Below are 24,769 nucleotides of genomic sequence, written 5' to 3' on the forward strand. Positions count from 1 at the left end.
AAATATACTAGATTTCACAAAGTTGTTACTCTCTTCTCATCCACACATTTGAAGCTGACTTAAACCTAAAGAGAAGGCTTTGAAGATAATTTGATAAAATTTTATATTGCACTAGACACATCGGTTAATTTTTTATATAAAACTGCAAATTATAAGGTAGCATAGGTCAGATCCGATGTATCAGATGGCTGATATGGTGCCATTCCCAATGCCAAGACTCCAACACGAGTTCTATTCCATGTCTAAAATACTTATCACAGTGACAACAGAGGAGCATTGGAATGCCTATTTGGACACAAGATACATTAAGATACTCCCATTTAGTACTACTAGATTTCAGACTTCAGGTAAACTGTTTTTATTTAAAATATACAATGATTTCCAAAGTATGTTTCATTTAATTACTAGAATTGCAATTCCAGGGAGGCACTGCAAAAACAACAATTGATAACAATCGAAACCCTACAGTCGAGCATCCAAAGACTATTCCAATCTGTGGGGCACAGTTTTGAGTCAATCAAGGCTATGGTTCAATACGACACCTATGGCTGACATCAAGTGTAGAATTTCACAGTGAAGTCGAGGAAGAAAAGAAACGTCAGAAAAAACACTAACTTTGAAATAAATCGAACAATTGATTTAAAAATTTCAATCACAACTCACAGGAGTCATATTAAAACTAAAATTTAAAACATTTCATGGAGAACTGCAAACAATTTCTACCAAAATAACTGTTAACTAATTATTCTATATTACACTAGCAAAAATGTATGTCATACTCTGAGTTAAAGGGATAAGTTAATATTTGGAAGAATTGATTTGAATACAATATAGAGCGATGACTAGTAAACAGGAAGTCTCGGTTTGCTAAGTACAGTAACTAGTAGGGGCGACACTGAATGAGAATTTATGATGCTGTAAATTTTCATTCAAAACAAGAGTGTAAAATATATCCAATGCATATTTTTGTTCTCTATTTCTCTTCGGTAAATAAAGCCCATGAAATGCGGATTCTCAAAGGTTTTCCAACACAAAGATAAACTCAAATGTTCATCATCTTCCCTTCATTTACTGTACACTTAGGATACAATTACAAAAGAGGCAGAAACACATGCACCATTATGATCTGCAGCTCACATGCCAAGCCCAAAAGAGGCTAATGACCGACCATCCATTCACGCGTGAGTTCTTGGTGCTCACCATCACACAAAACACACTCTTTATAAACTTTAAAGCACTCGCACACAAGCACACACAATTACACTGTCACACAACACATACGCACACTTTCTCACTCTTCAAATACTACCCAAAGAGAATGTTTTGGGGCTCATTGCCAGATTTCCTAAAACTCTTTATACACCACTTACTTGACATTTATGTTTCATCCGACAGTTAAAAATGTCAATTTACATGAATATTTTCCAAGGGCAAAATGGATGAAACGATTTTTTAGAGTCAAAGACTGACACAAATGTTCATGGCTCTCCCGAGTCCATTTCGAGAGGCACAGCCTACAATACAACGCTGTCACACTCATGAACAGCAGAACATTAATTGAGAGTTCCCCTGCACTGAGGAGCTTTGCAGAGGCAGGGTATCTTCTCATCTTCCAGGGGAAATTTGTAATCGTATGTAATTTCTTCATTGACATTTATCTGCTGCTTTGAGTATATCACTATTTTCTTCTGACTCTCAATGGTTATAATCTTTGCGTAGCAATTTGGCTGAAAAGAAAAAAATGGAATTTTAAGAAACCATTAAGATGTGGCTTTATTGTTAAATTTCCTATCAATATAAAAATAGCATAAGATGACTAGAAAACCAAAGGTAACCTTTGATATAAAGACTTACTAGAGATATACTAAATAAATGAAACAACAAAAAATTCAAGTTCACAAAAATTGCCTAAATAATTCCCTTTAAGGCCTGGTAACATGATACATTAACCAGTATGAGTTGCTGGGTGATGCATGTACAAAGTCAGCCGACTGGAACAGAATACGTAGGAATTCAAAATCAAAATTACAACAGGTTCTATTTATCTGTTCATGGATTCACACAAGTTGGATGGTTACACAGTGCAATTTGCTTGACTTTTCATGCATTTACATACTCATACTAATACAAGCTAATATACCATGTGACCAAGCCTTTAGAAACTTTGCAAACATTCCTTTTTCTTTCCCACTCCTGTCACTAGGAAGGTTCCACACAAGCACAGGAGATCAGTATGGAAGAAAAACAGCAAAGGAATAGGAGTACTTTAAATTTTCTATTGGACAGGTAAGCAATGAATAGCTATGTTTGACTGTCACCTTTTTGACAGGCATCTGGAGTGGATGGGAAAAAGGGAATGAGGAGCTATCTAAACAATTTTAAAACGGCTTTGCCAGAATGCGCAGAGCACTCCTAGAATGGGCCAGAATATAAAGGGTTAAGTAAGAGATAAGAAATAAGGTGGGGGAAAATAAAGATCCTCTGGTATAAAATTAAATAAATAGGTGTTACTAATGCATTGAATCATTACTAACCATTCCAAAAATTAATAATTGTATTTTGAGAACTTTTGCAAATAATTAATAACTTCCCACAGAAATAATTAAGTTCCTATAGTACAACATATACATTGAATGCTTATAATCAATCAATAATGCAATGTCCAGGTTATCAGAAGCTCAACCATAACTTTCTCTAGTTCATGGGCCCAAAACCTAAGAACCTGGATGTTGAAGTGATGTTACTACCAAAAAATTAGTGATATTATGATCAAAATGTTTGCTTGGCATCATTTCTTCACTAATATCTCAAGTAATACTCCATACAACAACAAGTTGCCATAAACTATAGGAGTAATTTCAGTCTCTTATTTTGTAAGTTAGAATCATTTGAACTGTGAGTAACTCCGTATGGGAGTATTAGAGGGGGAATGAAAATCATTTGCATGATCATTCAAATGACCTTGCAAAAGATCATTCATCATGTGAAACAGCTGCAGCTGCTGTAAAACAGATATGGCTGCAGTTATACTGCCAATGCCAATCATTAATGCCTATCCATTATTGTTTAATTCTGCAACATTGGTGTCCTCAAACATGATACAACAACTGCCTGATGAAAGCTCTGCATTTCATACGTCACAGAATATACTTACATTGCAACTGTGGTTAATAAACCTCGCCAAATTGCCGCACTTTGTGGCATCAATAATGGTATCCGTATCAATACGGAACAGGTACGATGAGCCAATTCCAGTCGCTTCATAATGGCGCTCCCTCAAGTCAGCAACGACAGGCCTTACAACCTGCCCAACATACTCAATGACCATTTCATCGGCTGCAATGGGCTCCATGGCAAACAAGCCCCAATCGTGAATGGATGACTTTGCAAACTTGAGCTGCTTCTTCCGGAACTGTAAGAAAAAGCAGAGTTGCATGGTTTTCTAGAGTCTTCTGCCCAATATTACCTCAACCTTTAAAATGACATTTTGGGACTATATTTTACACGGCATGACCCACCAAAAGCACAGCAACACACATTCAGATGCTCACTGAAAGGGTATCAAAAATAACAGGGACATTATAGGAAATTACAATGAGATAGCTTCATCTCCTATGGCACTAGCCAGCCTGTCTATTGGCTCGAGGAGTTAGTAAGCATCATTATCCTTCTATCACTAACCACTAGGCTTCACTTCGAGAACGATCTCTCTGAATGGAAGAAGGAAGATGGGAACCAGATACACTGGAGGGCTGCTGCTGCATATTCTTTGTGAGAAAGTTTTTGTCCTGTGAGAACCTCATCCATCGATCTGTATAATAAAGCACTTTTTGATACTGTTAGGACCCATAATTAGGTTAGGAAATTTGCAACATCAAAACATTTGTTATATTGTTTGTTTTAACATGCATTTGTCCATATTAAAGGAATTCTATTGTATTGCAAATGTCTAACAAATTTGGAGCTCTGGTACAGTTATAACATTAATAGCCACTACTTAAATGGAGAGGTACATTATGGAAAAGCATTGAGCTGAGCAAATACATCTAATAACATTTTATATTTATTTATATACTGAACAAAAGAAGTTTTTGAGTAAAGCAAACACTCAACCAATGACCATAGTGGAGAAACTGGGACATATATTGTGAATTCCTGCAAGCATTTCAGCTTTGACGCCAATATGAAGTGATGAGGGTAAGGAGCCTGAATTTCGTTACTAATTTAGACCCTTGATCACCACAGCAGGGGGCTGTTTAGAAAAAAAAGCTACAAGAGACTGGTGCAGAATCATAAAGCAAGGTTTCAGTAGCATAATATGTCTTCAGGAATGTACATGGAATCACTTCGACCAGCAATCATATCATCAACAAAATCCAAAAACACCTCACCTTAAGTTGGTTAAACTTGAGAAGGTCACTGTCAGTGACTTGGCCAAACGCAGTGAGAAGGCGCCGCTGGTTACTCCTTGCCTCCCTCGAGAGAGCTTGCATCTTGCCAGAGATAACCTTTGGTGCATCACTAGCATTCCCACCCGCACCTGGAAGCCCAAGTAATTCGGAGCTGGCTTGCTGAATCGTTTGGCCATAATGATGCTGAAATTGTGAAATGATACTCTGATTATTACACCTGATTAGATGATTCATCGAGGACAACAGACAAAATAAATATAGAACAAAATTGGAAAATTATTTAACTTATTATTTAACTAGGTCCTTCTATTATAAATCGTTTTACACACTCAACTATCAAATAATGAATGATGAACACTGATTCATACAAAGTTAACTGTATTTGCAATTATTTAAATTTTTGAAATGTTACTTGTAATGTTATACTTATGCTGGAAAATGTATTTTTCTTAACTGATGTTATATCGTAATTCTAATGCATGAGCACCAAACCATTCTTGTAAGGAAAACAAAGATCCAACATGCCTAAAAAGGATGGTTTACCCCCCCTCCACCTAACATCCTTGAGGAGGCACAATATTATGAAGATGCATGTAGACTATTTACAAATAATTACAGAAAGGCAGAATAAAGTACATGGAAGAGAAAAGGACACAAGGTGCCTGCAGAATGTTGCCCTTCTTATTAATTAAAAAAAAAGCACTTTTTGCCAAAATAGGCTGAATGCCAGTTCTTTCATCATTGACTAAATAATAATTGAATTCACTGAGTACTTTTTTCCCACTGAAAGAGAGAAAACATTTCTATCTTGAGAAAAGATATGGTTAATGCTCATAAATTTGAATTACAAAAACATGTGAAATGGTGCCCTTAATCAACAGAAAGCAATCTATAACATACGATTAGGACGTGGAACCAGGACGATCAGAAAGTTTCAAAGGCGACATCCAGCACAATCAAATGTGTATGCAAATAAACAAACACAAGACACAGATTGGAAAAGTAGTAGAAGGAGAAGAATGAGTACTTGCCTTATGCTTAGCCTTCTCTTTCACATCAATTTTGTAGTAGCCCTCAGTTCGAGCACAGCCCGTGGTGTGCACTCTATGCTCTTCTCTTCTCCTTTTCTTCGAGGGAGACGCTATGTCTGTAAGTGCACAGCGGTTAAGGACCACACACACACTCAATACTCGCCAGAGTAAATTTATTTTTAACATAAATGACCACAACATGGTGTTGCAATCCTCCTTGATGACGGGAGAAAACAGTGAGAGTCAAATAATGTTAAATGACAATTCTCTTTGACGATGCGAAAATAAAGAGGAAGGGAGTCACGTAATGGAAATAGTTCATGTTCAGTCGTATGAGTTATCATTCCCGATTTTACATCCTGAATAATGATCAATTGTGTTTGGGAATTGAATTAATTTGATATGTGAGGTAATGGTACGCGTCTTCACTCCAGAATTTTCTTGAGAAATTACCTAGGGCAATGCATTTGTAATGTGATTATTTCACTAGTGAACAAAAATGAAATTTTAACGGATTTTGTGGCCAAAAATACATATTAACAGCATAGCTTAGGCAATGCAGACATACATATCTTAGGCATGAAGTTTCATAGCAAGAAACCATCTGAATCAGTCTGCTATTCGACCCATCTCTAGTTTAAATTCACAGAAGTAAATTTATTATGTATAAAACCGATAATAATTTTTGGATTCAACTTATAAGCTATATTGCTAATTTAACAGCTTTGTTAATTCTAAATTAACAGAAAAACACTTTTCTGCCCAGTCCTATCAAGAATGGAAGAAATGAAAAAAATGCCTCCAGGAATGAAAAATAATTCTTGTTTCACTTGAGTGAACAGAAATTTAAAAAAAGCTATTATGCTCGCAACAAATCTAGATTCTATTATTATTAATCATTTGGTGCCATATCCTATCTAGATTCTATTAAATTCTAGATTAGAATATTCTATGATCCAACTTTACCACTTACTCCAAAAATACTATGATAGAGCATGATGAGCCTTGAGAGTACATCCATGGGAGTCATAACTGATTTATAATTATAAGGTCCTGGAAAAAGTATTTCTCTATTAACAAACAAAACTAGAAAATACCTAAATAATTTTATCCCCCCTGGGAGTGGTCTCGCTCGTTGCCCAGAGTTCTGAAACCAGAGTTGACCAAAACAACACTGACTGAGTTATAACGGATGGAAAAATGCTCATGCACCCCCAGAAGAACATGAAAGACTTCGCCCTCTCTCCGTCTACACCTCCAACCCTCCACCTCCAAATCCCCCACGTGTTTGTCGTTACACGCCTTGCCGAGGGGAGAGTTACAATAGGGAAGTACACTAGTGTTTCAAATGCACCAAAGACATTTTTTAAATTAGAGTTCAGGATAACATAATGTCGTAAAACCACAGTTTAAACCCTAATAGTGAATACTTGATTCGAGATGACCATCCGAAATATGGAAAAATTCAAAGGCCGCTAAAACGGGTGTCTATGTTGAATATTGGCCGTGACGTCACAAGGCAGTAGCAGAAGTCAGCTTCTACGCCATTTAGTTCTACCACTATTATTGCATAGAAAAATTACCGAATTTGAGGGAATCCGTTTTTTTCTGTCATAAAATATCTTTTGAATATATATGTGGCTGCTTCTCTTTTGAGTACATGGCTTCATCATTGCGTAATATATTAATATTCATTTACGTGTCAACTTCAAGTTTGGAAAGAGTAGTGCGAATAGCACATAGAATCTTTAATAAATAGATAATGGTATTTATTTTTCGATGGGTGTATTTTGGCACAATGCCGTTTATCATGCCAAAACTTTTTTGTAAGTACTGACTCAAACTAATAAACCTATTTCAGACGTTTGCTGCAAGACTTATTCGTTGCGTATGTATTCACGCCGGCCGGAACGTTCGCCCTTCGCAACTAGAATCATGGGATGTTAGCCTTATTTCCGTGCTGGCTGGTTGTTGCAATGGTTCGCTGTCCAGGATGGGTTCAAGAAAAGTTAATCTTGGTTGGGAGAAGGAAGATTCCAATGATTTATAAATGGTATACCAAACTTTGATGCATTTACGGTCACTGAATTTTTGAAAAAGGAGGACAGGTTCAATGCTCCATAGAAATGTGAGGCGTTTAGGCTAACAAGGGGAGACCACGTACTTTGCTCCGTCTTTTTCAATTAGGACCTTTGTTAGGCTGTAATTAATTAATTTTCATGCGTTACTTTTCACAAGTCATATATATAAATTTATAATATCTTCCATAAATCGTTGGGTCAGTTGGGGTAGTGGTAGCGTGTAAAATTCCCACCCGGAGGATCAGGGATCAAGACTTCGTCGTTGCATTATATTTTTTTGTCTTCATTGTGATCATACCGCGTCAAGTTTATCATTAATTTTAATTGCAGCAATCATTGACATGAGACAATTTTTTTATCATCATAATGGCGTTTAGGTATTTTAGCAGTGTCATTACAAACGCAGAGATACGACGACTCCAAGGGTTGGTGTGCGCTAAAATGTTAATTTTTTCTTTGCTTATACTGACCAACTTCCACATTAAAAATGAAAACCACTCTTGCAAGAGCACAAGCCATTAAAGGCTCGCGGCATGCAACAATATGCGTACAGACATAATTAATGAGAACACAAAACGAATATAAAATGCCATATATCTCGAACACTTGTAATTCACATTACTCCAAAGGGAGTTTACTTACTCAATACATACCTCAGTACCTTGTACTCGAAGTACCTACCAGTTTACCTCAGGGGCAGTGCTAAAAGAACCATTCCGAAATATAATTTCAATTAACAAATAGGATGAAATAAAAGTTGATAACCCTGGACCGGACGCGCTGGCGTATTAAATACGTCAAACTTTGAAAACCAAGGATTTCAACATTGTACGTACATTCTGGGCTAGAATGGTCTCGTGTATTCCTACAATGTACTTTGACTGCCTATATGGCGAGTTTTCAAAGTTCGACGCATTGCAGCTAATTTTTTTAGATCAGCAAGATGAACCCGTCACCAGTGGAGTATAAATTACGCCGCGCGACCTGCCGTTTACCTTTATATCTGTATCACCTATGAATGTACTAATTTCAACATATAAACATTAACTTTAACAAAAGTCGTTTGTTATCATATACGCACATATCATCGGCAAAGTACGCATTTTTCCCGGTCGTGTAAAATAACAGTCGCGCCATAATTCTTTAACCAAACTACTTTCAGTTTATAAATTACGTAGGTCTAGCGGAAGATGACTCAACACACTTTCTGATGTGACTGAGGTACCTATTAAGTATATTATTATAATATAAATATCAATTTGGTTTTACAATACCTTCAAATGATCTTCAAAACAGAATATCATCGATAGGTAATAGTCAGGAGCAGCCTTGAACCATTTATTCCGTATGGCTTGTGCTTAAGGCACGGGAATGAATATCTTCTCCAGGCTTTTGTTTCGACGTCGAGATAATATTTGGAACAAAAAATCATTTATAATTCTTTTTTGAAACCATGTTTTCCGTACTAGCCGACATTTTTAGAAAGCAAACTCCACCGATTCCCGGAAACTCTCGCCGCGCTAAAGGCGACGGAATACAGCGATACTCCACTGGTGACTACTGCCTTGTGACATCACTTCTCAATCAAGATGGAAGCACTGTGTTTCAGCGCAACATGAAAATTTCCGACTTTCAAAACGTTTGAAAGTGCATATCCCAGATGCAGGAAATAAAAGTGACTATACTTGTGTTTCTTTTTTAGGCTAAACTTTCAAATTCAGCAATAAAAAAAAATTAGTGCACTTCCCTATTCCAAGACCAAATACATATCAAGTCCCCATTCTAGTACTGAGTATACATTCTGATGATTCACAGCTTTATTCCCTGCAGACTTGAAGTTGTGGTGCGGGCTAATTTTTGGAGTGCGCAGCAACCGCCTCAAACAACAATTAGTCAATTCACACGCACTGTGAGTTTAGCAACCTAAGCTTTGAAATATGTCAGATGCTTTTCTAGATGTAAGAAAGGATAGGATAGTAAATATTTTAAATAGAGAGCCAAATAGAAATAAACATGGTGCATCAGGCGTACAAATAAGATAAGCTACTTTCTCCCAGTAAAAACCACAGCTATAAACTGAATGAAAAAGGATATCAGGATGGTCGACCCAATGGGTGTCATTCAGCCAGTAGCCTTGTGAGTCGTCCGACAGCATCATCTCATAGCTTAACTTCAGGAAGCGGATGTCTTCACTGTCAATTCCCTTGGTTAGGAACTCGTAGAGGATGGCCATCTCTGACATGATGTCTCTCTCCTTGAAGTCTGGCTGCACCACTTTGGGCTTTATGGGCTCCTCCTCCTTCACGGGCCCGTACCAGTCGTTCCACGCCTTTGCCTTCTTGCCCCGTGGCGTCAGGGGAAGGGGTAGGTCCCAGTTGGACTCTTTGAGGACTGCCTTCCGCGGAGATTCTAGTTGAGCAATTGGTTTCTTTGACTCATCCACCGATGCTTGATACGTGCGATCCAAGAGTGATGAGGAGTCTTCCGTGTCGCTTCTCTCGCCATCCTCGGGCACTGCCGGCGCTCGGCAGTAGCTGTGCTCGACGGCAATTTGTGGTGCGGGGGAGCCACCTTCTTCCTCCATCTCCCACGCCTCCATTGCCTCCTCCAGCCGCTCCCTCTCCCTGCGCACCAGCTCCATCACCTTGGCGTCGCGTGCCGACACCTCCCCATTCACCACGTGGGACGAGGGCTCCGATTCCTCCGGCTCTGGTGGCTTCTCCTTTGCCACTACCTCGGCAAGCTTCTTCTTCACCTCAACTGGTGATGCCGCTGCTTCCTCACCCTTCTGCTCCACTCCCCCAAGGGCCACGAGTGCCTCCGCCGCAGAGTCCTCTGAGATCAGTTCCGTCTTGGGCAGCGGGATGTCGTCCAAGCACACCTCTGGCAACGGCAGCTGCTCCTCTGCCTCTTCAGTCTTCTTGTCGCTTTCGGGGGGCAGGGGGGGTGGGGGTTTGGGAGGCTTGCTCTCGGCAGCCTCCTCCTCATCCTCCCACATCTCTGTGTCGCTCACAGGTTCCGTTGGGATAGGAGTCATCCTTCCCTCAGGCGTGGGTGGCCTGCGCAAATGAGGAATTGAAGATTAATTTGAGCAGGGGTAGCCTTGACATCATAGTTTTCTATTTCAAGGGAGCAACTTCTTCACTGCAATGTCTTGTAAAATGTTGAATATAAATAAAATGTAAATGAATATAAATAAAAAGAGTACAAAATTTGAAAGACAAAATATGCTTTGTCAGGCAATGGAATAAAATTGGTGCTCTAACTTACAAGCCTTTCCTTGACCGTTTTAAAAATTGATGGACAACCCTGTAGCAGGAAGTTCTAATTAAAAATAAATATATATTATTTTTTGAACGCTTTTAAAAAAATTAGGACGATTAAGGAAAATTCCAAAGGACCAATGAGAAAAATAAATTTTAGCGACTCAGTGCGCATCACCTCTCAGCTAGAACTGGAAGAAAATATTTCCAGCCGTCACATGACATCAATTAGTCGATGACTTCTTTATCCAAAGTTCCTTGCACCAAAATATTAAAGAATGCAGTGAATCAAGGAACAAAGCATGGGTTTTTCTAACATACTCAGTTGAATCTGTTAAAGAGGCACTGTCCGCTCTTCCTCGAGCCACGAGAGGATGGAGGTGAATAAAGCAACTTACCTTGCTTTCCTGAGCATATCCAATTCTGAGTCAGCCAGCTCTTCTCCCACTGTCCTTCTCTTGCGCCTTCCTTCCATGTCATCATCCTCCGCCTCACTGTCTGAACTCACGCAGCTCTCAGTGGCCGAAGAGGTGGCTGATGTTGACTCAGACGATGATGTCGATGAGACAGATGTTCGCGACCTGAATGATTCTTCATCATCTTCACCATCGCTGATGGAACTCAAATCAGAGCCATGATCCAGAGGATGCCGAAATACTGGGATTCTTGTGTCCGCCTGAGAAATATTTAAAATGAAACATCATGCGAGAGAATTGTAGACGTGTAGCATAAGTTTCTAAGCTTATCCACTGATAAACTACGCAAAAAATAAGGTAAATAAGCACATAAAGAAATATTACCTTAGCTAGGTTTAAATTTATTCTCTGACACTCTCTAAATGATAGTTTTTTTCTTACATAAATTGATTCCTAAAAATGATTTATCATTCATAAACTCCGCTAGCTATGAAATGGCATTCAAAGGGCGTAATCCAGTACACGCTCCCAATGCTCCCGAGTGCTCCCGCTTCAGACGCTACAGATTCGTGGTCCACTTTCGCTCCTATCGCTCCCAGTGCTAACCTACTGGATCACGGCTGGAGCGATTGTAGCATTTGTTAGTCGTTTGTTTTACTAGTATCGTCTGCTCGGATATTAGATCGTCTGAATTAGGGATTGTTATAGCCCCTTGTACTTTACTTAGCGTGTTAGAGAGGTCAGTAATATAAATGACAAAAAGAATATGACCATGGGGTACACCACAAGAAACCTATTTAATATTAGATCTTCATTGGATACCATGATCGGGCACCACAGCAGACCGATGCTTGTCCTGAAGATTTTACCCACTGGTTTGCAAATCCTCTAACAACAAGGTGATAAACTTAAACTATAAAGAGCAGATCATACGATACATATAAAAGAAGATAAGACCGATTAAATACCTTATTAGAGAAATTTCAATGAAACCAAAAATAAGCCTAATTAACTTAACTCACCTAAAAGCCTGCGTTTAAACGATACACGTACAAGTTAATGCCTGTTTGCGTGAATTATTTTTGTGGACCGAAACGGAACATGTACGAATGTTTGAACCTAGCTAAAATAGGTTAAATTTGCCGATCATGCATTTGCACAAGTTGAGTGGTTACACGTGTAACCACTTAACGTGCAACAACGCAACCGTACGGTACATTTCGTGTTCTTTCTCGCGTTCATACATTTAGACTTGTGCGGATTTATGTAGGTGTAAAAAGGCCTTAAGTGGAGTGTCCTTTATGCGATTTATCAATTGCACTCATGACATTGTATGACAGTCTCAAAAGCAGTCCTACACTTGAACCAATCTCGTCAACAACGAGACTTAAGCATAAATGCAATGCGTGTCAACCTGACCTTAAGAAAATTACATAAGTAAAATACAACCGAACATCAATAATTGATTAAACTTCAGTTGAAGATTAGAGGAAGATATCATCATTTAACAGAGAATAAAATCTTCATGGGGAAAGCTTGAAGAAAACCTAGGTTGGCCGCCAAAAAGCAACAAACGGAATGCTTTAACTAGAAGTTCACGTACCCTAACCTAAGAAGTCATATTCTATCTCAATTTCACGCAATATCAAGTTCAAATAACTAATAATTGATCTAAATAACAAATAAATCAATATAACTTACAAAATTAACATAATTCTTATGTAACGGACGGAATGCTTCGACCGGAAAGTTCACTCACTACATGTCTTATTAATTTCGAATAGCCATTTTCTATCTCCCCTTCTCGCTAGCTCAAGCTTAAACCACTAATAATTAAATAATATTATATATAATTAATTATCACAACAAATTTTATAAGATATCTTGGTCTTGCCGCTCAATTTCTTCCCCGATCTGGCCCGTGGCGACTCTGAATTGTGAAACCATTGAGTTACAGCCATTTGCCTCACCGTAATATCCCCCGAATAGTTCTTTAACCATTTGGTTTTAGCATTTACTATCCAGGCTATCTTAGCGACTTCTTCCATCAACTCCAAATGGTCATATTATTGCCGGCCAGGTCCACAATTGTTATGAACACCATTTTCTTTTGCCTTCCTTCCTGTTCAAATTCGCGCTGAAAACCGGTTCGCTCCAGCCGCCCTACCTATTTCTTGGGAGCGTTTGTAGCGAGAGAGAAGCGAATGTAGTGACGTCATGCGTGACGTACGAGAATGCTACGGGAGCTTCTGTAGCTTCTACTGGACCACGCAAAGACTCGCTCCCAGCGCTTCGGAGCACTGGTAGCTTGTACTGGACTACGCCCAAAGTAGCATTTGCCTGTCACTTCGATGAGCGACAAAAGGGCCTGGGTGACACAATAGTTGTTTTTAGACTGGTTTGAAAAATCGTCAACTGCCGGCAATGCATTACGAACCCCTGAGATAGCAGATGTTAGCCCACCCGCACGACAGGAGGGAATTTAAAAAGCACGTAAGAATTTTTTTTAACGTGAATAAAAGTCTTCAAATGCGTGCATACTATCTTTAAAAATGTTTTAAACTATAAAAATTTATATATACAATGTTTTCTAAGGCTATTTATGGGAATATATATGTTTTAGAGGAAATTCAATACCCAAGACCTATGCTACCAGGAACGCATCCCTATCTTCCCAATGTTAAAACGCTCTCGTACAACGCAAATTCGTATAGCGCAAAGACCCCAAGGAACGCAACCCTTGCGCTATACGAGACATGGGTGTACATAAAATCAAATATTGGAAGCTTTCCCCTTAATAGTGACCATCATTCCCATCACACAAGATGCAAACACGACATAACACTACACCAATAGAAGAACAAACTTTAACACACTTGGCCCTAGGGAAATGGAGATACGACTATACAACAAACTTTCTCCTGATATAAAAAATATTAAAAAATTTAATGCATTTGAAATGCAATTAAAAAGGTTCCTTCTCCTAGGTTCCTATTATTCTTTGGAGGAATACTTATGTGAGTAAAGGAAGGGCTTGATGAAATGTTTTACAATGTGTTTTTTTATTCTTTGTTTTGAATGTTAATTATGTGATATATGTGTAGACTGATTTTATGTTTTGTTAAGTAACTTATGTTTATGACTGACATGTCTTATACGCTGATAAATGTAACTTGGTCTTTGGGCAAATAAAACATATTATTATTATTATTATAACACAATCTGCATAAAATTTGAAAACAATAAGTCAGATGAAATTCATTAATCACATACAGCATGTATCTGTATATAGTTTCCCCTTTTTTTCCAAAAGTGCCCATGGTAAAAGTTAAGTGCAGACTATATTCAAATGCATTTTTCTAACTTTCCCTAAAACTAAGGCCTCAAAATTAGGGGGGAGGGACTGTATTAGGAGAAATACGGTAATTAGCATTATTACTAACAGCAAAGACGTAACGACTCCACTTAACCACACCGATCAGATGCATAGCATTCACTCACCTGTGTGTCAGAGTCAGATGGATGCACCATATCTTGATCACTTTCATCCTCAACCAACTCCTTCCTGGAGTCATCTTCATCCAAGGGAGGAGGAGACGGGACCTTGATTTTCCTCTGAGACAAAGAAACAAGAATTACATCAATACGGGGACACAAAAGTATTATTAAAGATACCACTTTTGAAAGACTAGCAGCAAGAAAGTCTTCCACTAGGTATGGTTTATACTTTATTCAAACGGAACAATTAACTACACTAATTGGTCAACCCTATCACTCCAAACAATAGACTTAACCGAAAAGGTCACGCCAAAGGTGTAGGTCACATACACCAACTAGGCCTGTTAGGCATGCACTCATAAAATATTTAATGTCAACCTGGAACAGCCTAAATTTCACAACAAAACATTAAAAAACTAATGTCATCAATAACATAATTAGAAGTGGGCAGATTTCCCAATCGCAACAGAAAGTAGGCCATAAAATCATTTATGAAAGACACTAGAAGAAAAAGTAAAATTCCTAACTGCCTCCTTAACCTTTTTTCAAAAATATGTAATTTTTTGGAGGGACTCAAAGAATTTTGCTGATAAATTGTTCTCCAAAAGCATTATTCTATTAAAGTAAAAAAACTTTTTTACACTGGTCGTGATAGACCAAGGCTTAAATTGAACTGGTGATCATGATGTAAGATGGCAAATTTGGCATGTAGCCTAACCTGTGCGATCCGTGAAATTCTTATCGACCTCAAAGAAAATCTTTTCTTTCTTAGTTTTTGCCAATATCATCACCATAAATGCTTGATCTAAATGACCTTTACCTAAAAGCCCTAAAAGACTAAAGCAGAGTGTCTTGAAAATGTCTTTCTTACTAACAAGGAGACATCGCCAAAGTGATGTTCGGGATCTGGATGCGGATGTTGTTTTCTAAAACTATATAGGCAAGATAGAAAATGTATCACGGCTTTCTTCCACATAGGCCCGGGTTCGAGAGATATTCGCATGTAAAGATTTTGCACAGCATGACGTCCCTTGAGTAAGCGCTCCCCTTCAACTATGGCCGTGAGGTCTTTGGTGAGGGCGTTAGTCCCCTAAACTATAGTTGGTATCCCGGGTTCAAGTCCCAGTGACGGCAATATTTTTTCTCTCTTCTAATTTTTGAAATCACTGTTACCTTTTATCCCCATTCGTTTTATTTAGTTACTTCGCGAATTTTTAAATTTAATACCAATTTATGGATTTTAAACGAAACTCCGAATTATGCCTTACCACGCGAATTAGAGGATGTGTATAATGGCTTACCCACAAATTTCCGGGGAATTTGATCATCCTCGCCCTAGCCACTGCTCTCACAGCCTCTTCGTGTATTCGTAATCTCAAGTCTTTCTTCTCAACAAATAAACACCATTGCCTATCCCCACATTCAGTCAGTGACCCTAGCCAGTTTCCACTCCTACCCATCCAGTACAATGATCCTGCTTTCCAGCAGCCTACTCAAGCCGTTTTCGAGGTCTTCTTTGTTTACCTTTCGCACCCGTTTTCACACAATTGGGCCTCAGCGCCTCATTCAGGGATTATCGAGGGTCAGCTGTGTACCGAGGGTTGTTGGGAGGGTTGTTGGGACGGAAGTCTTTGAAGGACGCTAGAAGGCAGGTCATTAGGGAGGCATGGTGAGTGGAAGGACATTCTGTTGTAAAGATCGAGATTTGTTGGGAAGACTGGGTGGGCTGTGAAGAAAATCTAATAGAGGGAATGCCTAGTGGAAATGATATTTTGAATAAAAAACGTTGAAGCCGGAAAATAGCGGTGCTTCAGAAATGGAAAAAAGACATTGAAAGTGGAGGCACACGCATCAAAAACCGCAGAACGATTCATGAATAGATGTACAATCAGTTAATTGATGCGAGGCAGAGGTGTGCATCGGTGCACATGATGGGTACATTACACGGAAATTCACGTGTAAGTAATTATTTACGTCCTGTAATTCGGGTGGTAAGACACAATTCGGAGTTTCGTTTAAAATCCATAAATAGATATTAAATTTAAAAATTTGCGAAGTAACTAAATAAAATGAATGGGGATAAAATGTAACAGTGATTTGAAAAATTAGAAGAGAGAAAAAATATTGCCGACACTGGGACTCGAAGCCAAGTTACCAACTACAGTTTAGGGGACTAACGCCCTAGACCGCACCGCCACGCCAGTAGTTGAAGGGGAGCGCTTACTCAAGGGACGTCATGCTGCGCGAAATCTTTACATGCGAATATCTCTCGAACCCGGGCCTATGTGGAAGAAAGCCATGACACTTTTTCTATCTTACCTATATAGTTTCAGAAAATAACATCCGCATCCAGATCCCAAACATCACTTTGGCGATGTCTCCTTGTAAGTGACAGTTATTCATCAACCAAATATGGCTGCGGACCTTGAATCATTGATCTAAACTTAAAGTTGATAGTTCCATTGTAAAGTCTACATCACCTGAAGTAAGCTAGAATAATAACCCAAATTGTTCAATTGGAAGAAGTGGATATCCCACAAGGGGGGTGAAAGGTATTGGTGGCAATAGAAAGTCCAACAACACGACTGACAAAATTAACAACCCAGCCATCCTCTGACCTTCAAGGCAAAATTCCCCAAATAGCAGTTCTTCTATTGAAAAAAGGACACCATCCCTAAAAGTAAATGAAAATCAGAAGACCAATGAGTAGGATGGGTGTTGAGTGAAGATCACTAGGAAGACGTGTTGGTTGTGAAGACCGAGGAAAAGTTGTGATGTTGACAGGTGTGTGATTACATACCCTGAAAAATGCCTCCTCAACCACTTTCTATGGGCAGCATTCAAGTATTATGGGACTAAATTGCTAAAGACAGAGATAATGTTCTTCTTGCAATGATAAATACTAGAGATGTGCGAATAGTATCCGCGAATACTCGAATACCTCGAATATCAGAAAGTATTCGATATTCGAGGTTTCGAATAGTTATGCGAAAAGTACCGCCTCGAATACCTCGAATACAGTGGAACTTGGTTAGTACGTTCCTCCTTAGTACGTTTTCCTCCTTAGTACGACGATTTCTCTCGGTCCCGGTACCATCGGAACAAAATACAGGTAAAAGTATTTGGTTAGTACGTTTGAAAAAATTGCGCTTTCCTGGTTAGTACGCTCAATTGCTAGCCGTGACGCAACCCGCAATTCGTTCTCCAGTATATTCTTAAGGGTCGTAAAGCTCCGAATTCATGATTTAATTTATTATTACTAGCCATTAAAATTCTTGCATTCATTCCACATATCTTTCTTTGACCGTGTTTTATCCAAATGCATTTTTCAATTGTTATGACGCGATGAATAATAAAATATGGCCATTTATCAGGAATGTCTGACTATGCAAAACTGCAGCCAATGAGAAGCCCCAATATTCCCCACCCCCAGCTTCTCACCTTCTGTTGCCTCTGGAGTGCCCACTGCGCACAAATTTAACGAGTGGGCAATTGTTGCTATTGCACGAGTTATCATGATGAAGAAATGAGTCTTATCCAATTCCCTCTTTATCTAAAGCAGTACTGCACGACGTCAATGCTACGTGGTACGTGCGTATTTGACTACTGCTGTGGGAGCAGACGATGCTCTGGATCTCCACGCGAAGCTTAGCTTAAAAATACTTGATCTCGGCACGAAAGCAGACGACATCAAACAAATTTTAAAAGTACATTTCAACTGTATAATATAAAATCTTGTAATTACCTCGTAATCTAATAATCTTGCGTGTTATTATTCGATATATCGATCGCTATAACAATCGATATGGCTTTATTCCAAAAGCGCGAATGTGTACGGCTGTTGCCGTAATTTAAGGTTAATATAATTTTGTCCAACTTTTATGATGTTTAAAAACAACCCGTTCACATACTCAGGGTTGTTTTTATATTCTCCGAGTATGCTGTGACAAAAAAGAAATGACTTATCTGTACTTGTCCTCTTTCTATAAATACATATAGGATAAATCACGGGAGAAAGATGCCGTTTTCATGTAATTGTCTTCGGGATATCTATGAAACATTGTGATTTTTTATTCACATGGTATTGTTTTTCAATGTAGTGCCCATTTTCTTTATTTTAATGGTGAAAAGAGTTCAGGAAGGCGATCCTACGAGAACTACCGATAGTAATTGTAATTATGACGACTTTTCCACAGATTGCAATAACCCCGACAGCTATTTTTTACTTTCCTCGTTAGCACGTTTTCCTGGTTAGTACGTTCATTTCTTGTGGTCCCTTCAGAAACGTACTAAACAGGTTCCACTGTACTTTGAATTGCGCGTCATACACTGTCGCACCCACGTCGTTGGTAGTTGGCTCGGAAAAATGCAGAGAACCGTAGTCATTTAGTGCTCGCAGCGCCGTTTTACGCAAGTTGACGAATTACATCAAATTCGTGGATTTTAGCGGCGAAAAGAGTTCGACGAGGGGAACCGAAAATGGTCAGGTGAAAAAATCCGAAAATCCCCGATTCCCCCCACCAGGAGAACCTCAGTACCGTGGGATAGCAACCTTAGGGCATTTCCCACGATCCGCTATCCCCCTCCATTCAGCACTCGCCTCACCCACTCTGACGCTTTCCTCTTCTCCTAAATCAAACAAAAGGTCCCAGCTCGCGCAGGGATCGCATTACGAAGACCCCTGCTTCGAAAAAAATATCGAGTTACGAGAACAATAAAAACGTGTTTCACGCCCTCCCCCCTTTTCTCACCCACTGACCTTTTTCTGGCTACCTGCTTCGAAGTTCCCCATTTCTGGAGGTCAGCTGCTGTGTGAGTACCGTGGGATACTTACATTAGCGCATTTCCCAAGATCCCGTATCCCTCTCCATACAGCACTAGCCCCCCCCTCTGAGGCTTTCCTCTTCTTCGAAATAAAAAAAAGGTCACAGCTCGCGCAGGGATCATATTACGAAGACCTTAGCTTCGAAAAAATACCAAGTTACACGAGAACAATAGAAACGTGTTTCCGGCCTTTCCTTTTCTCCCCCACTGACCTTTTTTTCCTACCAGCTTCGAAGTTCCCCATTTCTGTGGAGGTCAACCGCTGCATGAGTCATCTATTAGCACAAAAGGTGTCTAAGAATGACTTTCGTCAATTGATGTTACACCTTTATTGAATTGAAATATTAGTAATGTGCGCGTAATTTCAAAAAGAATAAGACCAAACACGACGTATTTCTGAGTTTATTTAAGCATTTTACGCAAAGAAATAAATGTCAAAATACGAGGGAGACTTAGCATTCTGGCGAAACTCGATATGAGCAGCAGAGCTTCTCGGAAGTTGATGCGGTATTTTTTTCCGAAAGCATATATCAAGTTACAATTAATGAGTGGTGCTATAAATCTTTATTGTTACAGTCCCAGACAAAGGGATATTTTCTCAGAATATTTGGTTTCTCCCTGATAGCAATTCCAATTCATCTTCTTATCTCGTGAGAACTCCCAAAGATGGACTGAAAATAAATGAAGAAAATCCGGTGGAAAAGAGCTTGTATTTTGCAAAATGCCTCAGATTGTCAGCTAGCACTTGGCAGCAGAAGTGGGGGTAAAGCGATGTTAGTTGAATTAATTATATGCCCAATTGTTTCCATAAAATTAAAATATTCATTAATCAGCTAAATTCCTGTTCGAATCATTTAAAGGAAATCAAAATTACTCCCCAAAATCTTGTGTTGCCTGCTGCATAGGCAACCGAGTCAAACATTCCAGCATTCATCATTTAGTATTCGAGGTATTCGAAATTCGAGGTATTCGAATATTCGAGCAATGATTTAATATTCGAATTCGATATTCGAATTCGAGAAATCTGCTATTCGACCCATCTCTAATAAATACAAAAAGATGGTCTATACTGCAAACAACTAGAATTGAATTTTTCACTTATCATTTAGGCATTGACCAAGGCATGAAAGATGAAGCTGAATCAAATGCTTGACAATCTGTCATTAAATTATCTGACCATGGGACTACCTAGGATGGCCCCTCTCAACAAATATCCTAGCCCGCTTCCCAATCTCCGTTGCCACCTTCCCCTCCCCACACCATCAGTGTGGCCAGCAGTGATCCCCTTTCTGCTTCAAAAGAGCATCCACTTGCTAGAACTGAAGTTCTAATGCAGCAGACAAAATAAATTGTGCACCTGAAACTGTCTTGCACCTCAGGTCTCCTGCCAGTCCACTCATCAATTAAAACCAGGACTACACACCTAAGTCAACCATAACCGCTGCCTTCCACTTTATCAATAAGATAATTTGGGGACTTTCTAATAAGATATTAACCATTGGAATTTTTTTGCTTAGCCAAAAGTATTTAATACTATATATGACAATCTACTTTATTCTTAACTAATGAAAATTGGGAACAATGGCAATACCTTATCTTGGATCATGTCTTATCTTTCAAATTACAAAAAAATGCTGCAAGTAGACTTCAAGCATAAATCAAATGTTTGTGCTTTTAGGTAGAAGTGTAGAATTTTTTGCCACTAAAGAGGTAAATTTCTAACAAAATAATATCTCTAAATATTATTGTTTGACTTTGTAGTCATCTGCTTGAAAAGTGATCCTAAGGAAAACATAATTTTTTGACTGTGTAGCTCTTGCCCTCTACACAAATTATTTGGTTTTAGAAATCCAAGTTTAGACGAACGTAAATGGTCAATTTTAACCTCATTTGAAAAAGGCCAGATCGGCGCCCATGCGATTCCACTCCACGTGACGTCACAGGGACCTAGTTTCTATACGAGAGGATAGGAGTTTTACATTGTCTGAGATTACCAATGCATGCATGAGGCACTGAGCTCAGGGAAACATCTCTTAATAATCACCTATTAAAATTGCCTAAGGTCAGAAAGTTTCCTACGTTAGATAGGGTATTAATAATCCTTATTTAAGCCAAGCGCTACCTGCTAGCAGCCTGCATCGCAGCCTCGATCCTAGGTGGCCTCACACGGTGGCAACCAGAATGACATCACACATGCTTTTCCCAGCATTCATACTTAGCCGTCACATTTTTCACACGCTTGAAAATTTTCACTTTTTATTGATATCGTCATTTAAAAATCTAAAAGCGTGAAATGCCTACTCCAGGAGTAATAACCCTTCCATTTAGGCAATAAAAAAAAGAAAACCACCCTATTATCACAAAAACAAATTACAGTAAAACCTCTCTTAAACGAAACTCAAGGGACTGAAATTTTGCCGTTTCGTTGATCGGGAGTTCGTTCCCCGCAGGTGATGCGCACGTTGCATCATTCCAGGGGCTCGGAAATTGAAGCAAGTCTGCATGCGTTATCTTCATTCTACCTTCGCATACTTCAAAACAGTGCTTATTTCTTCAGCTGCAATGCAAATCGCGGGCAATAGACCACATTTAGGAAGCCTCAGTTCGTATTATTCAATCACTTTGCGTGCTTTTTCATCGGTTTTCAAAAATGTATGCAAGGTATCGGTGAGCGCGAGGCCATCCCTTTATTCTCAATATTTGAAATAGAGTACAGGTATTCGCGAAGTTTACACTGAAAAATTAAGAATTCGATAGATTTGACCATTACTAATATAAAGTTAAAGTAACAGCGCCAATTATAGCTTCATCATGAAATTAAGATCGCTCTACCATAACGGCGCGAGTGCGACTTTCGTCAACCCATTAAAGCGCAGTGGGTGGCAGCATTCCTTTATAGCAGTCGAATCCAGAATACTCCATAGCAATACTTGCGGTTGCGGGTTTCGTAAATAATTCATTGTACTAGCATCATTTCCATCGCATTCCGGATAGACAACTGCCGATAAGAAAACATCTTGAAAGGCCTTATGCAGGAGTTCTCGAAGTAAAATACGTCACGATTTTGAAAAATGAGTTTTCGAGAAATTATATTCTGCAACCCTCAGTTCGCTGGCTTCGTGGATAACGAAATTTGAGTCTATTCTAGTGAATTCATCAAACGACCCTTCAATATTCATGACTTTTGAGAGTCCCTGCCAGGATTCACGGCTTTCGTCATCACTCTCCATCGCGTGGTCGCAGTTGACTGCAAACCGGATTGACAACTCCCGATAAGAAAACAGCTTGAAAGGCCTCATGCATGAGTTCTTGAAGTAAAATAAGTCACGATAATGATGCTGTTGACAGCAAACCCGGTTTTTGCAAAATAACTAAATATGGTGACAGGTGCGACACGCTTCCAAGCTTTGCAAAGCCGCTGCATTACCTGCAAAATGGTCCTCTTCAATTTCGCCGATCCCTTACATCCATTCGACAAACCAATAACTCCACAAAAATCCGACGGTAATGCCGCCTTGCTGCAGAAATGACCCCTCGGTCGAGAGGTCGCAACTTAGCTGTTGCAGTTGGGGGGAAGAAAATAACGCGCACATTTTTTATTGTTAGTCCTATGTATGGGCCCGTGCAGCGACCGAGGAAGAAATCTACTTTCCCCATGAGTGCATCAACTCCCGTCAACCACCGCTGAATTAATCCCGCTGCCATTCATGGATTTTTGCTGCTACCACAGGGGTGAGGCATCACTCTCACCAGTGGCCCAGTCTAAACATGGCATGTTTAGACTGTGTCGTCTTCTTCATGCAACAATTGACGGCCGTCGCAAACCTTTTTCTCAGGAGAAAATCAACACTGCTTCACATCACGTTAGGACATCGCTACAATCGCCGACAGACAGAGACTGACCTTTAGTATAAAGCACTCAATTCAAGTAACGTCTAGATCAATGGGAAATGTTGGCTTTTGTCTCTTAAGTGCGAATATTTTTTATCCAAGATTGTGGCAAATGCAAAAGTTTCTCCTATTTTTTAGATGATGTTGAAATAAACAATGTGAATGAAACAAGAGTAACTACCGAGTCATATATTAAAGATAATTAAGAGAGGCAAATTTTTGCTTTCATCTTCTAGCGCGCACATTGTATCCTCTGTAATTTAGTTAAATTTTAAAGAAGTTATCCAAGATGGCGGCAAGTGAAAAAAAATGCTTCTCGGAATTTACGTGTTGTAATTCTGTAAAGTATCTTAAACAACCGTCAAAAGAATGCGATCGAAGTACATAGCTCTAGATATCATAGCTTTGAGCGTGTAAATATTGGGACATTGAGTTATTTACGAAAGTCAGCATTAACATTTTTCGCAATTCGCCGCGAGCCGCGGTCGGCGGAAACACACGACGGAAGGCTATGGTTATGGTTAATAATGACGATTCTGATTGGCTTATTCAGTAGAAGTCTCTGATTTGCCCTCCTACGCTACGAATATTAAATTATTCATATGAAAATAAAAATTTAACCGGAAAAATTGGTTATTGGGAGGTGAATTTCACTCGATCGCGCCGAAATTTCATTTCGTTGATCGGGAGTTTTCGTAAAAGAGGAGTTCGTTCATCGGGGTTTTTCACTAATGTGTTTACATAGGCAATTGGCCGGACCAATAGCATTTGTTCGTTGAACGGAGTTCTTCGTTTAGCGGGAGTTCGTTAAGGTGAGGTTTTACTGTACATAAGATTCATAATATGTGAATGGATGCGATTTAAGGTAACATATAAGGTGACTCACTCGGAATGAGGGCATTTTAGGAATGGCAGCACGCAAGCCGAGGCCAAATCCAACAGTTTCCAAGCCCAAACTCTCACGTGCGCTGTCCAGCAACAACTGCTTTTCTGATGATTCAACAGGAGCAGGTATGCCAATTGCAGGTCCTGACACACTGCCCGGAAGACCAGCATCTGCCCCCTCTACTCCATTCGATCCTTGAGACTACAGAGAAGAAAGGAAATTAACACATGAATACAACAACAAGAGGGTTGACATGTAGTAGGGTTGAAAAGCGATTTCAGCAAAGTAGGTTGTTTATCAGTAAAAAGAGGAGGATAGGATGCTTATATAACTTAATGGGGACAATTCTAGGAAATATATTAGCTTATTAAATTTTATCCTCACCCAACATAAGAGAACTATACATTACGGAAAGCCAAACCAAATACCACTAAAGGGCAGTCACAAAGACATTATAAGGGGAAGTA

The 24,769-nt window shown here is 39.2% G+C and overlaps 1 protein-coding gene across 3 annotated transcripts in view; it reads right to left on the reverse strand.

Moving 5' to 3' along the window:
- Positions 1 to 1,047: 1,047 nt before the first annotated feature.
- LOC124156512 (histone-lysine N-methyltransferase SETD1B-A) overlaps positions 1,048 to 24,769 on the reverse strand; it is a 32,124-nt gene continuing 8,402 nt past the window's right edge. For all 3 annotated transcript variants that reach the window (XM_046531093.1, XM_046531095.1, XM_046531094.1), the window contains exons 7-14: positions 24,303 to 24,503; positions 14,705 to 14,818; positions 11,186 to 11,463; positions 9,619 to 10,583; positions 5,444 to 5,565; positions 4,392 to 4,595; positions 3,155 to 3,412; positions 1,048 to 1,727 (exon numbers count right to left, since the gene is read on the reverse strand). In XM_046531093.1, the coding sequence (XP_046387049.1) occupies positions 1,554 to 1,727; positions 3,155 to 3,412; positions 4,392 to 4,595; positions 5,444 to 5,565; positions 9,619 to 10,583; positions 11,186 to 11,463; positions 14,705 to 14,818; positions 24,303 to 24,503 (2,316 nt within the window). In that variant the 3' untranslated portion in view covers positions 1,048 to 1,553. The remainder of the gene's footprint in view (positions 1,728 to 3,154; positions 3,413 to 4,391; positions 4,596 to 5,443; positions 5,566 to 9,618; positions 10,584 to 11,185; positions 11,464 to 14,704; positions 14,819 to 24,302; positions 24,504 to 24,769) is intronic.

Source organism: Ischnura elegans, chromosome 3 (genome assembly GCF_921293095.1).
Source record: "Ischnura elegans chromosome 3, ioIscEleg1.1, whole genome shotgun sequence".
Lineage (NCBI taxonomy): Eukaryota > Metazoa > Arthropoda > Insecta > Odonata > Coenagrionidae > Ischnura > Ischnura elegans.